The sequence below is a fragment of the Bacillus rossius genome, chromosome 12 (assembly GCF_032445375.1).
Source record: "Bacillus rossius redtenbacheri isolate Brsri chromosome 12, Brsri_v3, whole genome shotgun sequence".
Classification (NCBI taxonomy): Eukaryota; Metazoa; Arthropoda; class Insecta; order Phasmatodea; family Bacillidae; genus Bacillus; species Bacillus rossius.
The window spans coordinates 25,638,353-25,656,257 of NC_086339.1; the positions used below are offsets into that span (position 1 = coordinate 25,638,353).

General features: G+C 37.1%; 1 protein-coding gene across 4 annotated transcripts in view; it reads left to right on the forward strand.

Moving 5' to 3' along the window:
• Positions 1–17,905, forward strand: part of LOC134537747 (sodium-independent sulfate anion transporter-like) — a 46,372-nt gene that overhangs the window by 13,756 nt on the left and 14,711 nt on the right. For all 4 annotated transcript variants that reach the window (XM_063378514.1, XM_063378515.1, XM_063378517.1 and 1 more), the window contains 9 exons: positions 325–520; positions 1,664–1,884; positions 2,784–2,961; positions 6,218–6,382; positions 9,607–9,768; positions 10,631–10,771; positions 12,927–13,072; positions 16,311–16,484; positions 17,751–17,904. In XM_063378514.1, coding sequence (XP_063234584.1) covers positions 325–520; positions 1,664–1,884; positions 2,784–2,961; positions 6,218–6,382; positions 9,607–9,768; positions 10,631–10,771; positions 12,927–13,072; positions 16,311–16,484; positions 17,751–17,904 — 1,537 coding nt within the window. The remainder of the gene's footprint in view (positions 1–324; positions 521–1,663; positions 1,885–2,783; positions 2,962–6,217; positions 6,383–9,606; positions 9,769–10,630; positions 10,772–12,926; positions 13,073–16,310; positions 16,485–17,750; position 17,905) is intronic.

Consider the following 17,905-nt stretch of genomic DNA (forward strand, 5'->3'; position numbering starts at 1 on the left):
TCTACTCCACTTCTCATCCCTACAGTTTTGTGACGCACAAACTCCCGTTGAACGACTTTGAGCTGCAGTGAATGTTTGGTGGGGGGTGCGGGGAAATGACAGTGGGCGACAGTGCTGCGCTCTAACGTGCAAATAACAACCTAAGACGATACAGGGCGTTACGGCAGCGCACTGCAGCGGTGAAGTTCCCAAGCTGCTCATCATACGCTCCTGAAAAACGTAGAGCAAATCCTATCCACTCGCGACTTCTATACAGTATATATATATTCAAAGCTTTAACTCAGGAATCAGAAGTGCGCCATGTCATTTTTTTTTTTTTTGCAGTATGGACTGTACTCTGCGTTCATGGGCTGCTTTGTGTACTTAATCTTCGGGAGCTGCAAGGACATCACCATAGGACCCACGGCCCTCATGGCCCTAATGACGTATCAGCAGGTGAATGGCCGCAACGCTGACTTTGCCGTGCTGCTCTGCTTCCTGAGCGGCTGTGTGCAGCTGCTCATGAGCATCCTGCATCTTGGTGGGTGGTTTACCCTCTCCCTTCTCCCTTCTCCCTTCTCCGTTCACCCTTCTGCTCTTACTTTTCCCCCCTCTGTCTTCTCCCTCTCTTTTCACCTCTCTTCTTTATTCCATTTTCCCTCTCCTCATTCCTCTCTCCCCTCTTTCTTTTTCCTCTCTCCTCTCATCAATCAATCCTCTCCCATTTCCCATCCCCCAGCTCCCCTCATCCCTCTACATTCATCCCTTTACCCCTCATCCTTCTCCCCTCTCCCCTTTCCTCTATCCCTTCTCCCCTCTCAACATTCCCCTCTCCCCATTCCTTTCTCCCCTCATTCTCCAATCACCCCCTCCTCTTCAGGATTCTTCTGTCCTAAATAAGTGGTATTTTACCCCATTTATTAGTTGAGGAATTACTGTCACTAGTATACACTTGCAGCAGTATGTTTGTGTACTGGAGACCTTGTTCTGTGAACTATAGTTACCAATAACTGAGCTGGAGATTTTGCTGAAGAAATATTTCCAACATTATTACCTCTAGTGGTTAGCCACGAACTGAGATTTCGTGGTGCTCCATTTTTAGTGATGTTGTACATTTTAATCCTATAGCAATTAATAATATTTACAATGCAATTGACAATCTACTGATTAAATAATACAAAAATGTTTTTTATAAGTTAATGCAACAAATACAGTCTAACAGAAGTAGTAGATATAATTTAATTTGCATATAATTGATTATTATTTTATTTTATTCGCTTTGAGACATGCTAAATGATGATCTCTTAGAACACTATCCTGTTAGTTTTTTTAAGATTCAGTTACATTTAATTGCTTATAATTTTCTTGACTTCACTTTGAGGCATTCAGTATTTTGATCTCTATGGACACTATCCTCTTTCGATTCCAAGTCAGAAATTAAATTAATGTGTTTGATTTTGAAAGCTACGTGCATATTTATTAAATAAAAAACTATCAATTTTTTTTTGCTTATATACTTACTTAAAATTCTATTGAACATACCTGCCTACCCACTGACTTTTATAAAAATCAAATCAACGATTCAAAAGTTATCGTCGGACTAAATCACATAGAAACGCTAATCGCTCTAGTTGTTACGGAGACCTTGCTTCACTTGGTTTAAAAAAAATTTTTTTTCTTCCAGGAGTGTTGGTCGACTTCATCTCAATCCCCGTGACGGTCGGGTTCACTTCGGCAACCTCCGTCATCATAGCGTGTTCGCAGCTGAAAGGCCTGCTGGGGCTGAAGTTCTCTGCGTCAGGGTTCATCGAGACGGTCACCAAAGTTTCGCTGCACATCGGCGAGACGCGACTGGGAGACAGCGTGCTGGGCGCCGTCTGCATTGTGGTGCTTCTGTTGCTTAGGGTGAGACGCCATCCATCCACCACACGTTTCGTCTGTTTGTTCATTGCTGCCTACCTGGGCACACACACAGTGTACAGAGCTTGAGAACAATACACTCGATCTAATAACTACTCAAGATATCAGAGTTGTGTTTATTTATGAAAAGCATTTAAGAATATTCTGAGGGTGGATTATTAGTCCTGATAATGTATTTTGTTTAAAAAAAAAAACTGTATTTTTAGAAGAGTGAAAATGTTTAAAACGTGTGATAAAACATCTGGTACAGATTCTTGAAACCTCTCAAGGGACTTGCGTTACACGTTTACCTTCATTTCTCCGCCATATAATTTTATGGTCACCACTCAAATCTCAAAGTTGCCCTGTGCACGACAAGAAGACTGCGTGCCTGTCCACAGCCTTGCGCTTAGAGCATTGGCGTAGCTGTGTTCATAAAGTTGGGGGGGGGGACAAATAATGATTTTGATGTCATGTAAACCCATTCCCCTCTTACTAAGACGGGGGGTCCAAGGGTCCACAAACCGGAAAATTTTGATTTTAAAAGTGCAAAATAGTGCTTTTTAAGCAGTTTTTGTATCTAACCATTGGATACATCGATGTTAAAATTATTATTGTTTCCTCAAGTTAAATTTGAGAGTGAAGAAATTACAAATAAAGTTGGGCAGAATAATATTATAAAATAAAAATATCACGGTCTATAAAGTTGGGGGGGGGGGGGGGGACAGTCCCCTCCACCCAAAAAGTTCTGGAGGACACGTCCCCCCTGTCCCCCCCCCCCCCCCATCCTTCGGTTCCTACGCCCCTGGCTTAGAGGCAATACTGCACTAGAAGCATCAGTGAGGGTCTCGCTTATTATCCTGCCTCTAGGCGGGCCTCTCAACCTATGGATGCTTGTTGGGCAGAAACTGAAGGACGTGAAGCTGGGCGGCCGGGAGAACAAGCCCTCGAAGCACCAGCGGGTGGTCATGAAGGTGCTGTGGCTAATCGCCACGTCACGCAACGCCCTCGTCGTCGTCACTTGCTCCGTCATCGCGTTTTTGCTGCACAAGCCCGGCCAGGAGCAGGTGTTCCTGCTCACCGGTGAGTGTCCGTCCGTGTCTCCGCAGCTCGGACTGCGGCTCACACTGTTGCCACGTTCGCACTACCTTTGAATATATATACTGTATAGAAGTCGCCAGCCCAGGTTAAAATTTCTAATACGGTTTTGAGGTAGTTGGTTAATTCACCGCCGCAATCGCCACCATCTCTAGGGCATCGACTTGTGTCGGACAAGTGTTGAACTCTTCAAACACCCCTTCCCCCTCCCGTTGAACGACCTTGAGCTGCAGTGAATTATTGGTGGGGGGTGCGGGGAAATGACAGCGAGCGACAGTGCTGCACTCTAACGTGTAAATAACAACCTAAGACGATGCAGGGCGTTACGGCAGCGCACTGCAGCGGTGAAGTTCCCAAGCTGCTCATCATGCGCTTCTGAAAAACGTAGAGTAAATCCTATCCACTCGCGACTTCTATACAGTATATATATTCAAAGATACTACCCAACTGGTCTTATTTCGAATACCATCACACCATCAGTAACTATAGCAGTCTTTAATTTTTTTTTTTAAATTTTACTCTTCATTTTTCTGAGACCATAAAATAGTGTGTTTGGACAGTATGCAGCTGTACTTAAAGCTGTACACCTTCAGTAAGAAAAAAAAATCATCAATTCTAAACTTAATTTATTATTTCATAGTAGAAAAAAATTGTAGGATTGGGCACTACAAATAACAATAATTCCATTAATTATGTACTATGGTCAAACAGAGCCAAAAATTTTATAATTAAATGATAAAAACAAAAACTTTTTAAATAATGATGGTGTCTTTTATGTTTACTTAAAAGTGAGAATTTAATATCATCAGATGATGCTCTTGGTGAAATACAAGAAAATATATTTCTAAAAGTCTAATTACAAATTTTCCTTTTAAAAATAATTTTGTACATTTTAAAAATTTTCCTTTACATTATATAAGTAGTTGTCTAACTTTTTTTTTTCTTTTTTGACATATTTGGCAACATAGCACACTGGAACAAGGACAGCACCTATAGCATATACCGTGCATTGAAAAGAGAGAGTAAATATCCACATCATGCAATCTAAGGAAGGGATACACTTTAGCATGGCTGTCTTAACAGTAGTTACTGGGGAGGTATAGCAACTAAAACATGCCATCTTAGTTTCAACATTTTTTAAGCTAGATCAATTTTTTTTATATTTTAATATTGAATATTTGCCTTCATTAAATCACAGAGTGAACATCAAGATTTTTTTTTTGAGACCACAAAATATTGTGCATTGCCAGCTGCCAAAATATTACGAAGATGTTAGTGTTTTGCAGGGGCCTAGATCTGTAAGACTCACAAGGGCCCATGGAGGGGGGGGGGGTTTCCTGTGCTGCCCAAGAGTTTTGCGCTTTGGTTTTAACCAACAACTGGGTAGGGTGCTTGTATGTTGTATACTGCCCATATTTGGGCCTATATGCATGCAATAAGCAGAAAATTTTAAAATATACAGAAAGTTTTCCTTAAAACATAGTTTTGACATCAAACCCATTTCACAGTCACAATTTTAAAAATGCAAGTGGGCCCCCTCAGTGAGGGGCTTCATAATTTCAGAAGGGGTCCCCTCCCCTCCCCCGGGATATATGTAACCATCATCTTTATGTATAGCATACATATGAAGGTAAAGTTTGTGATGGATTATGATGCACAATGTTTACTGTCCATGGTAGAACATTCATAGGAATTGTCCTAAACAAAAAATAAAGTAATGAACATGAATATTTCCAAAATGGTTATTCAGACGAGACTTTAAATTTTATCTCCGGACGTTCTCAGACACGCCTTTTCTTAAGGAAACAGTGAAAAGAGCGCTCAAAGCCACGAAAAAACCAGACTTGTGTATAGGCATGGTGTTTTTTAGTTCCTTCATCTCCCCCATACACACTAAAATATTGCAGTTGATTTTTTTGTGCTTAACAGCTTGTCAAATGCAAGGTCTTTAGAAGCAGTGACGCACAGCAACACAGACTATGAATATATCTGGTAGGGAATCCGACAAGGCCTATAGTGAGGAACAGTACCAGCGCCTGCCTCAAATGATTTCAGGAAATCAAAATTAGAATGGTCGGATTGGGATTTGGACCGGAGTTCTCTGGCGTCTGAATCCATTGGTTACTCCGCACGCTGAATTGCATTTGACTGGAAAAAAGTTTATTGGAAAATAATGTATATGTGCATGATTTAGATAATCTTATGACCATGTCTCTCCAGTTCTTAATTTGTATTTGTTCAATGTGCAGAATATAGTCTGTTATAGACATTTGTTTAATAATTTGGTATTCTTGTCTAGGAATGCTTTGTTGTTATTGCTTAAAGTTAAAAAAAAAAGTATAAAATCAACAACTTTGGAGAACAAACTGTTTTAATGCCTCACATGCCAAAAATATAACCTGCTACCATATATATATATATATATATATATATATATATATATATATATATATATATATATATATATATTTTAATTTTAAATAAAAATATATATTTTTTTTGTAGTTTAATTTGGCATGATGTTTCCTTTCAAAAAATTGTGCATTTTACTTTTACTATAGCTGTGGATGTTAAATTTGATGTCCAGAATTTGGATTATTACTCCTATCCATTTAATATTTTTTTATAAATGACTGGCGAGCAGTACAGTCGTGAATACGTAACCAAATGTGTCTGCTTGCATATAAATCAACCTATTTCTTCTCAGTTTAAAATTTTGGGGGGAAAAAAATTAAAAAAAAAAATTGTTACTTACGTATAAATAATCTAATGAACTTCTTAAGAACCTTCTGATCTCATTATTATATATCTCCAAACATAGTTCAAACACACATTAGATTAAAAGTTAAGGTTGTACACCAAAATAATTACTAAAATATTTCTTTAAATCAAATTTTTGGTTAGAAACTTTGCAGTAACAACTTAAACAATTACAGTCATTATCATTATTGCCCTCACTGCAGCTCATACTTTCTTCACTGCTGGTTGCACTTGTCTTCTCTCCTGGAACATATAACAACAACTTGCAACTCATTAATTTGTGCATGTTATAAATGTGTTATTTGCACCTTTGTAAAATTTAAGAGATTTCCAACATGCGGAAGAAAATAGACATGTTTTTAATGTATATTTGTGTGCGTTTCTGAAATTCCCACGTGTAAGTTGGGCGTGAATTTTACTTTTGTAAATTTAGGGAATAGTTTTTTGACTTAAAAGTGGGACAAGGCATGAACGTGTCCAGGAAAAGTGCGGTCCGGGCTGCCGGAGTTCTCGCTGCCGCCCTTCACCACCACGCTGGGCAACCGGACGCTCTCCTTCTCCGAGATGTGCAGCGAGCTGGGGTCCTCCGTCGTGCTGGTCCCCATCATCGGGGTGCTGGGCAACGTGGCCATCGCCAAGGCGTTCGGTGCGTGCGCGTCGGTGGGCCGCAGTCGCCGACGCGACCAGGGGCGCAACAAAACTAAAATTTCAAAGGGAGGGGGCAATATACCTTTTTATAAAGAATCATCGATCCCTCCTATTGAAGCGGGGGGGTCCGGGGGGTTCCTCCCCCGGGAAAAATTTGTATTTCAAGGTGGAAAATGGTGCTATTTAAGCAGTTTTATTATCTAAAAATTGATTACACAGCCCTTTTCTTTGCCCCCGTTTGCCCCCACTTCAAGGTTTCAGAGGGGGGGCAAAATACTCTTGCCCCTTCCCCCCCCCCCCATTATTGCGCCCCTGGACGCGACATTCCAACAACCTCGAATTAGCACAGAGTCGCTACGCCCATGTTAATCCTGGAGGTTTCATTGCCTTAAGTCTCTATGCTTAACAGGGCTGTATGCAGGGGGAAATATTCCTCCCCCTTAAATTCTCAACTGTATACTGCCAAAAGTGACAATTCAAAAAGTGGCAAAACTAGATTAAATTACTATCTGCATAGTAAAGGGCAGAAGAAGTATAATTTAAAAAAAAAATCAGGAGACAAGGAATTAAAATGTGACTATTCTGAAAGTCTCTCCAACTAACATATTGTTTTTTAAAAAATTTAATGAGTTAAATTATACAGTTTTGCCACTTATTAACTTGGTCACTTTTGGCAAGTAACCAATGCTATCATTCCCACTAACAAAAGGAAGAATTTGAAAGCAACCAGCAAAGTGAGCAAAGTGGTATTTCATTCTCTTCCCGAAATTAAATTCTGCGTATGCTCCATATGACATAAAACCCTGTCGCAAAAAAAAAATAAAACACAGCTGGACCACTGCTGTTTCAATGTTTTAAAAAGTACAAACATAATTTGTTGGGCATGCTGCTGAAATTTGTGAAGGACTTAAGAGTAGCATGAAAAGGCTAATTATGTAGTGTGTTCATCTGTCTTAAGTGAAATCCAGACTAGGGTTCCGAAAGATAACAGGCTTGTTAAAATGTTAGAGGAATATAGTATTTTGAAAGGAATTACTCAAATAATTCATACGTCATGCTCCAGATGAGGCTTGGTTGCATTTGTTTCTAGGCAGATATATTAACATCACAGGTCTGCAAGTAAAAAAACTGCATAGGATTTTTATACATTTTCTCATAAATTTCAACTCAAATTTTTGTGTTGACGAGGACCCTTCAACCTTTTTCCTCAGAGTGAGCACAATGACCTAGTAAGAGACCTAGGTCTTTCAAAATATGCTAGGATCAAGGCTAAAAAAAACAACAAAACTTGCCATTATCTGGGACCTCATTTTCATGGTACAGGTGTAGAGAGAGTGTGAGAGAATTTACTCAGTTTTTCTCCAAAGAGGGATATCTGGTTTGTTGAAATGATGTCCATGAGCTCATGAAGTGCTTTGAAATAGAATGTGATTCATCATAATGGTGCATATTCATTGATTCTTCGAAAACTATCCTCAAAGCAGTTGTGCTGCATAATGTAAATGTATTTGCATCTCTTCCTATGGGATACTCAGTTCATATGGAAGAAAACTATAATGATTCTTGAGAAAATCAAATATCAAGGGCATCAGCGGATGGTTTGTGGAGATTTAAAAGTACTAACAGCAGGGAGGTTATACAAAATATTGTTGATTTCTTTAGTTATGAGGTAGCAGAGTCAGACAGCTGCACTGGACAAAAACTGACTGGCCACCATGAGACAGTTTTTTAACCCCCGGTGAAAAAAACAGCATCAATGTGACCTTGGTTCCACCAGAAATAGTTTTATTACCACCTCTTCATATTAAATTGGGGCTTATAAAGCAGTTTGTCAAATCACTGCCAACAGATGGGGATTGTTTCAGATGTCTGTGTTCCAAGTTCCCAAAATTGTCTGAAGCCAATTTATAAGAGGGAGTTTTCACTGGCCCCGACATAAGAAATCTTTTATCCGATCCCCTCTTTTTTGGAAAAAATCGGAGAAAAAGAAAATTAAGCGTGGGACTCTTACAAGAATGTAGTCTACAAGTTTTTGGGGAATACTAAGGACCCTGACTATAAAACCATTGTACAACACATGCTGGCAGTGTATGAAGCTCAAGGATGCAAGTTGAGCTTAAATGTTCATTTCTTAAACTCCCATATTGACTATTTTTATGAAAACTTGGGAGCCTACAGTGATGAACAAGGTGAAATAGTTAACCAGGATGCCCGTGATATCAAGAGATGTTACCAAAGAAGGGGGGATGTCAGTATTCTGTTGGATGCTCAATTGAAAAACCAGAAAAAGAAATCTGAAATGAGTTTGGAGAAGCATCTAAGAGAAGGAGAAAAAGTTTTGCAAGATAAAAGAGTAGACCTAAAATTTTGTATAAATATCAGAAACAATATTTTGATTAATTGTAAGAAAATATAATATGCTTAGTTCATTGTAATAAATAAGGGTTTTTATCAAACATTTCTTTTTATTTTACATGATGAAATGTTATAGAAGTCATTTTTAGAATCTGCAACCTCTAAAACATGTAATTCAGCAAAAATATCCCATGCAGCTGAAAAATTTTCTTTTGCAGACCTGTGTATTTTGCATTTATTGAACCAGTACAGTTTGAATCTTAGGTGTGCATGTTAAAATATATGTAATTAACAATTACAGTTTCTGTATATGCTTTGTGTCAATTAGTAACTTCTAATTTCCCTGAAGACTAATTTGACAGGAGAGAGGAAAAAAAACTGTTACTTGAGAGTTAGTTTTTATTTTAACAGTATGCTCCTCATAACTCCTTCGTTAAGTTCCACTGAAATTGTTAATAATATTGACGCAAGATAAATAAATGCACACTTATGACTGCTTTATATCAGATAATACTTGCATGAAAAATGTTTCATTAAGAATCCAAACCATATTTCAAAATAAACATTAATTAATTTAGGAGACACAATGGTTGCCTGTACACTTTCTAGATGAATTACAGGTTTGTTTAAATTGATACTGTCTCTCTAGGAAAAATATCATGATTACATTTATAATGTTTAGTGGAAAGGACACCTAGGAACTTATTGTAAAAAGAGTTCCTAATTGTACCAGGGATTTATGAATAATAGCTGTGTGGTAGAAGCCTAAAGTAAGTAAAGTTCCTCATTCTTTTGCACTCTGTGGGTACAGTATCACACAGTTAGTATCTAATGGTTTTTAATATTGACTTTGTATGTGTGCTCCAGCGAGCGGGGATTCAGTTGACGCTACGCAGGAGCTTCTGACGCTGGGCCTGTGCAACATTCTGGGCTCGTTTGTTTCGTCCATGCCCATCACCGGCTCATTCTCCCGCAGTGCTGTCAACCATGCCAGCGGGGTCAAGACACCTTTTGGAGGCCTCTACACTGGTGAGTGCGCTCCTCAAGAATTGTCAGTGTGTCTGCAGATCGGTCAGCGACACAACTGAAGGATTGGTAATGAAAGTCAGAAAAGTCCCAAATTAAACAGTTACGATGCTGGAAGCCACTAAAATTTAATTTCCAAGTATCTTTTGCTAACTTGAATTATTTCTTTAGTTTAATTTATTATGTATGTTTGATTAGTATTATTTTATTTTCATTTTTTTTTTATAAATACTTCTGAAGTGCAAGTTGTGTCAGGAAATTGGTTTGGCAATAATAAATGGGATGCTACAATTGTCACTTGTTTGCATCTCGTGCTGCCAGGAGTTTAATAAAATGTGAAATTATAATAAATTAGCATTGCCCTAATTTATTAAATGAATCATTAACTTTCGTGAGCACAGTTTCATATTTTCAAAACACAAAATAATAAAATCGTTAGCTTATAAAATAAAAAATTAACTAAAAGTTTATACCAATTTAACATCTACAAATTAATGTACATTATTTAAGAAATAGCTCTCGTAATGATGAAACATTTACATACCCATACAATGAAACTTTATTGCAAAGTATCTCCCTTTAAAGTATGTAATTTTATATGTTTTAATGTTTTACATTTAGGGGGAGGGGGCACTGGATAATATGATTTCTGAAGTAGGTAATAAACTAGGTCCAGTCTACTGGTGCCCCCCCCCCCCCCCCCCCTCCTCATCCCCACCACATGTCAATCCTGGATCCGCACCTGGTTCAGTATAAAGTTCTTTCATTATTAGGTACCAAAACTGTGTGTGTTTTTTTAAGCTATGTAGATTGTATCAAAGCGTGACATCTGTTGTATTGTAAAACTGTGATTCCTCTGTGGCAGGTCTGCTGATCATTCTGGCCCTCAGTGTTCTCACCCCATACTTCTACTTCATCCCCAAAGCATCTCTGGCGGCAGTCATCATCTGTGCTGTCATCTTCATGATAGAGTACGAGGTTGTGAAGCCTATGTGGAGGTCTAACCGTAAGTTGAGAACATGAGTTTGTTTCTCTTGCCTGCCATATGCTTATCCGGTAATGTACACCAATCCTTCACTAAGAACGACTAATGCGTTACTAAAAATGTTTGTGTTATTCAAAATCGCGTGTACTAAAGCATAAGTATTTATAAATAGCATGGTTATTTATTTAATGTGTTCCAAAATGTGTAGGGAAATATTCTTCACGTTATATAACGATAAATACGTCATACCATTTTTTTTATAAGCCCACCATTGAATCCTTTGTATGACAAATATGACACCGCGTAACGAGAGATAGGTGGTTAAGTACTTCAAAATTTAAGTGCTTATTCACGTATCACCGCTTGGTTCACACCAATCCTTTAAGGCCGTGATTTTTTTCATTACACCATTTATTTAACAATCGTTTACATGTGAATCATCTACATATTCATTTCTGTTCCGGTATCTAATGTTAAATATATTCTCGCTAGTACAACTAACAGCATCAAACTCAAACTTATGCAAACATTTAATAGAGTCCTTATTTATGATAAATGTGATTGTGTGCACTGTTAACGTTCATAAAACTAAAGTACGACCAACATAACTGTGGCCTTCATGACATTCTGCATGCCATAATACTTCTAGTTTTGTCTCAAATACTTGAACATGTTGAATTACGTTTTCGAGTTCCCTGCCACTGGCTAGAATGAAGTTCATCTGTCCTGGTCTGTGGCCATGTGACAACAGTACAGACTGGTGGCATGTGCACGGACGTAAAAACATTTTGTCCTTTACACCCAATAGCTGCAACGGAACCTGCCATAGATGATGTGCGTACAACAGCCGATTGCGTAGTCACCTGCGTGCGCATCACTTCCTCCCACGTATAGCTAACTGAATGTCACGGTACGTCTGTTGTTTACCAAGTTGAAGCAGACTTCGTGGCATCGCATCATGCCTGACTTTTTTTTTTGCCTGTGGCAATTTCATGGTAACTGAAATTTAAAGACTTGCTATTCAATACTGGGGCAGTGAAACTAACATCATGCTAAATATTTTCTCTCATTTTGAAGACATGCTAAGTGAGGGATTGGTGAATCTGTTTTTGCACCTAACCACGCTCTGCTACCACAGCACCGAGGTGCTGGTCACAGTTGTTCTCTCCTTTCACAGCTCAGCGGCAGGGTTTATATACCCCTCTGTGACACGGTCCAGTTCTCCATGGAAGCACTGGAGCTTAACATTTTTATGACCAGCTTCAGTAGTTGGAGAGTATGAAAAATTTAATTTTTTTGGGGGAGGGGGGAGGGATTGATTTTTTTTTTTTAAGATTTTAGGAAAGGGGGGGGATATATTATTCCCATCATCTTCTCCCCTCCCCCCCCCCCCTTCCCTTGTGACTCTGTGAATGCTCCAGCTCAGTATTACAGTAGATGAGAGTCCTCAGTGGCCATAATCTCTAATGCATCGACCTTTTGTGGCCCAGGTCTTGAGTTGGAACCAATACCCTGTCTTGGCTTAAATGCACAAGTGTAGAGTCAGTATTAGGGACAATATTATATGGTTTTAATTTTTAGGCTAATATTGTTTTTAAGAACAGGAGATTTTGATGATTTTTTTTTTAATTTTTATGATTTCTGTTTATTCATAAATATAGCTTAGTAGTAAACAAATAATATGGCACTTAAATGATTTTAGCTAATATATATTTCACTTTTACAATATAATAATTTTTAATATGCATGTTTAATTATTCAGAACAATAAATATAAAACATCAAATATTTTTATGTTTGGAAAATGTACCATCATAGTGTAAAACTGAGTTAACTAAGAACAGTTGCATGTTTAAAAAAAAGAAAACATTTTCCCAGTCTTTTTTTTTGTACATACATTTTGGTACAAATTTCCTGCAAATTTAATTACATTCATTGAATTTACTGTATTAAAAGGTTAGGTTTTTTTGTTTGAGTTGAATTTTGGTTACGGTGTATGCTGATTAATTTCGTGATTTTAGTTGCATTTTGGTGCTTTATGGTGAATTAACTTGTGTTTCGGTGTTATCTGGTATATTGACGTGCTTTTCAATGTTATTTCACTTTTATCACAATTCGCCATGTAAACTTGTCCCTTATGCATCGCTTGAATGATAACCGGTGATAACGGATTGCAGGCAAGGACCTGATCCCGACGTTCGCCACCTTCGTGCTGTGCCTGCTGATTGGAGTGGAGTATGGGATCCTGGTTGGGGTGGCCATCAACATGATATTCCTCCTGTACCCCTCGGCGCGCCCCACCATCAACGTCGAGAGGAAGAAGGTACACGTCACTGCTGTGGTGTCATTTCCGGTTGTCCATGTCACCGTAGGCGGATTCACAATATTGAAAAAAGTAACATTAACATTAGGCTTCTGCGAGTTAAGTTTTTTTAATTATTCAAATCAGATATAAAATTATTTATGAAATTTGAGTAATTTTCAGATCAAATTTAAACTCATTGTTAACTTTTTTTTTTCTGAAAACAAATTTGTGTGTGTGTACACACACACACACACACACACCATAATAGACCATAATAGATTGGTGTAAAATGCAAGGAAAAAACAACTGGTAATGCATTTTCTTACATGAGGAAAATTTTAAGTTTGGAAATTTTGGTTGGTCACATATGTTGGTTGCATACATACATACATAAAAATTTAGTTTTTTCTAATCATTTTTAATCATAATCACAGCTTATATGTTAGATTTGAAAAGTACATTTGCACATACTACCTATAGTGGGGAAAAAAAAAATTCCCCAGTTTTCTCAATAACTCTTCTTGGTTTCATTAATGTTACATCTTTTTCATTTCAATTTTTTGTTAATTAATCCTATTTTGTGTGTGTATTGGTAATGAATAATTAACAAAAATTGTTCTATATTAAATGTTGAATGGGAAAAAGGCAAAAAAAAAAGGGGGGGGGGGATGTGTACATAGCATAGCATACTACATATATGATATTTGTAATGGCCGGAAGGGGAAAGGAAGATTTGACGCAGCAGTGATACTACAGAATTCTCGTAACGCTGCTTGTGTTTGTCTACTCCTCAGTTTTCATAACGACTAAGGATTGACGCTACCACATTTCTTTTATTTAATTTAAAGATTCTACAAATTATTAATTTGTTTGAAAAAGAGTTATTCATTTGTGTAATTAAATTTCTAAATATTATTCATTTTTATGTGAATAGTGTGATTGAAAATGTAAATAATTTATGCTATATGTACCTAATAAGCGAGAAGTTTCACTTCTGTCGTGCGGTAAGTCCACGCGCATGCTTTATTTTTATGTTTCTCCTGTTCCCCACTAACACATTCCATTGCTGCTCCATCTCACCATTCCACTCTTCTTCCTTCTGGATCTTGATGTTGATGATACATTAAATCCGAATCCGTTCATTCATCCGCTCCACATCTCACTTGCGTCACTGCCCCACACTTATCTACTATTAATGTTATTCACTCCTCAAATTAGCTGTTGGACGTCACGATTGGTGCTTTCTGACTCGTGAACACTTTTTATGTGGGCATCATAAAGATGATAATATTAATAGTTATTTATGTTTTGAAGCCTAGGAATCTTATAGCAAGTTAGTAAAATTATTTTCTTCAAAATTATTGTTTCCAGGAATATAACACAATATTTTAATAGGACACTTTAACCCAATTATTAATTGTAGACATGACAACAATTGTGTGTATTTACATATTAAGTTATATATACTGTACTGGAGAATATCGTGCCGGAATCGTCTGTTGAGAAAAAAACATTTTTATTATTGTTTGATCAAACACATTTTCATGATTTTGCATAAATATTAAATAACATTATTTAAGATGATCATAGTACCTAAATATTAAATTTATTTCGTCATTTACTGAAAGTCTTATTTTGAATCATAATTATTATTTTTATCTTTCTCTAGTAATCATATTCTGAATATGTTTTCACCTTAAAATCCACTCTCTGCATCCTCTTAAGTAGTATGAGGGAAATAGTAATCTATATATTCATATTTTGCCTGGTAACATAAACTTGTAACCATTGTCTTGAAAGGTAAGCTATCTCTTAGATTGTGATAAGTCTTGGATTTATAATAAGCTGAAGCTAAGTAGGATGGTTACTTCGTGACGTAGTTTTATAATCAAGCAAGCCTTGTAAACAGCTTAACCAGTTTTGAAAACTAAGACATTGTGAACGTAGCCTCTCACAATCTTATCTGTGACTTTTGAATTGCTTACTGTTACTTTTGAGCATTACCAACTATCATAACTGTAAATCCAGCTTCAGAAATGCTATCTTTTTATTCTTGAGATGTGATACTACCTGTGTTTGTGTATTTATTGCATAAGAGTGAACTCAACGATAAAAATAAATTGGGTTTAATTGTTTATGTAATCTAGTATTTTTTATTTTTTTATTTTTTTCAAAAAATTTTATTTTAGTAAATTGTTTTTTTATTTCCATATTGTTTTCCTACTGTTTTTACACTACACTACAATTACAATTTTTTTTTTATATAAGCAGTTTGATGTTCAGATCCTAAGTATTAAATGCTTCTAAATCAGGAATTTTAATATAAGAATAGTATTATGTTTGAAAAATTTAGGTTCATTTTGAGCTTTCACTTACTGTTTTTTTTTTTGTTTGTTTTATTGTTGTTGGTGTTGGTTGTTGTTATTGTTATTGAGGATAGAATTTATGCACAAGGTTTTATGCTTCTTAGTGACCGTACAATCATCTTAATTTATTACAGGAAATTCCTGTTAGGAAAAATTCTCAAGGTATTTAAAAATTTAGGCTTAGTAACAGGAAAAACTTAATAAAAGGTTAAAATTATATATAGTATTAATAGGCCAAGGTTTAAGCTTTCAAACAATTTATATAGGACATTTTTTTTTTTGGGATTTCTTTAAGAGGGTTTTTCTGTATTTGAGCAGGCTAAGTGAAGAGTACAAGCAAGAAACAATTTTACTGTAATATGTGGGTAATAGGTTTTTTGGCTAAACAAACTACTAATCCTGCTGCCTGCAGATGGTGTTGGCACACTTAACCAGGGGCGCAACAACAGGGGGGGGGGGGGGGGGGGGCAAGGGTATTTTGCCCCCCCTCTGAAACCTTGAAGTGGGGGCAAACGGGGGCAAAGAAACAATTTTTAGATAGTAAAACTGCTTAAAAAACACCATTTTCCACCTTGGAATACAAATTTTTCCGGGGGAGGACCCCCGGACCCCCCGCTTCAAAAGGGGGGATCGATGATTCTTTATAAAAAGGTATATTGCCCCCCCTTTGGAAATTTAGTTGTTGCGCCCCTGCACTTAACGTAGGCAGTACTTACACAAAATAAATTTGCTCACGGCCAAATGGAGTCTGACATGCCTTGTTTAGACCATGCAAAAGTTTAGCGAGTTAGCTTTACCAATTTATAGGTTTTTTTTTTAATGGGGCATTCATGCGGACATTACCAACACGAGGCCGGTGTCAGTCATTTGTGCATTGGTTCTCTCACCAGACGTGCTCGGGTAGAGACTACATCATGGTCACCCCGGGCAACAACCTGTACTTCCCCGCGGTGGACTTCATTCGCACCAGCGTGGGGCGGGTGGGGGTGAAGGACGGCGGCAGCCAGCTGCCCGTCATCGTGGACTGCCGCTTCATCCTGGGAGCGGACTTCACCGCGGCCAAGGTATCTCGTGTTGCTCTCTGAAATACTGAGGAGTTACATGATGTTGTGACTGCATTGTTAAGTCATATTTATTAATGACATATACAGTAGAGTCCCGCTAATCCTAACACCACTCATCCGGACATTCGGTCGATCCTAAGGAAAATGTGTTCGTTAGGTTAAAAATTTAGGTCTACGTATACAGTAATATGAAAAAGGGTAACTTGTATTAATAAAAAAAAAATATTAGGTTTTTTTTTTAAAATATCATTTTACCCAACTAAAATTTGCTTTACGTACATTTTAAGGCAACGTACATTTAATCTGGACTTTCTGTGTTCTGGACAGGGTCCAGTCCCATCTTGTCCGGTTTAGTGGGGCTCTACTGTAATATGGTTGATTGTGTTGTGGTGTTAAAACAATTGATGAGTGTTAGTGATGTGTGTTTATCTTTGGTAGAATCAGTTTAAAGGAAAACAGTATTTATTGACAGATGTGCTGTTTCGTTGTATAAAATATTGTGAGCTCGATGAAATTATTGTAGTAGGTAAATGGAGCATTTAAAAAAAATATGAAAAATGAAATAAATAGTTTTAAATTAAGAACAGTCAAAACATTGTGTGTATTTTTTGTCTTGTTCTTATAATTCTACTGCTAGGCTTGTGCAAATACTAGTTTTTTGATGCAAAGCGAAGATCAAATCGAATGTTCAAAATAATCGTGAAGTATTGAATTGTGAATATGGTTCTAGGTGAAGCTGTATTACAGTTATTTTATAAAATATAGGATTGATGTAAAAATAATAATAGGTGAACATTTGTAATGTTTGAACCTATTAGATGATTAACCAATTGGGCCCTATACATATACCATCATTCAATTAAATTTATGAAATAAGCATGCATAATATTAATATTGAGCATTCATAAAAGCAGAGTGCCACCTCTTGATTTTTTAAGTAACCATCTTTAGTCAGGCAAAATAAGTATATACAACACAGAAAAAAAAGTATTTTTTTGAGTGAATGTTAGGCTTCCAATGTTTTAACGCTTTGCAACAAATGCGAAGCTTCACATCAGATGCGAATCTTTGCATTAAAACTGAAGCTTCAAATAAAACAAATGGCAAACTTCCTTGCGAAGTATGCTTTGATTGATTCGCTTAGTTGGAGCTTTGCACAGGCCTATCAACTGCTTCATATGTCAATAATTTACATTATTCCATTTAAAAAAAACAACTGATATATCAGTGAAGACAAGTAGTATTTGAAGATTTTTTTTAATGCAGGGTATCGCAGCACTTATTGATGATTTCCACAAGCGCAAGCAAGCCATCTACTTCTACAACCCACACGACAGTGTGATTTCTGTGTTCAAAGGTGCAAGTTTGGAAGACTTTGTACACATTTGCGGGCAAGAGGAACTTGAGTTGATCCTGCAAGG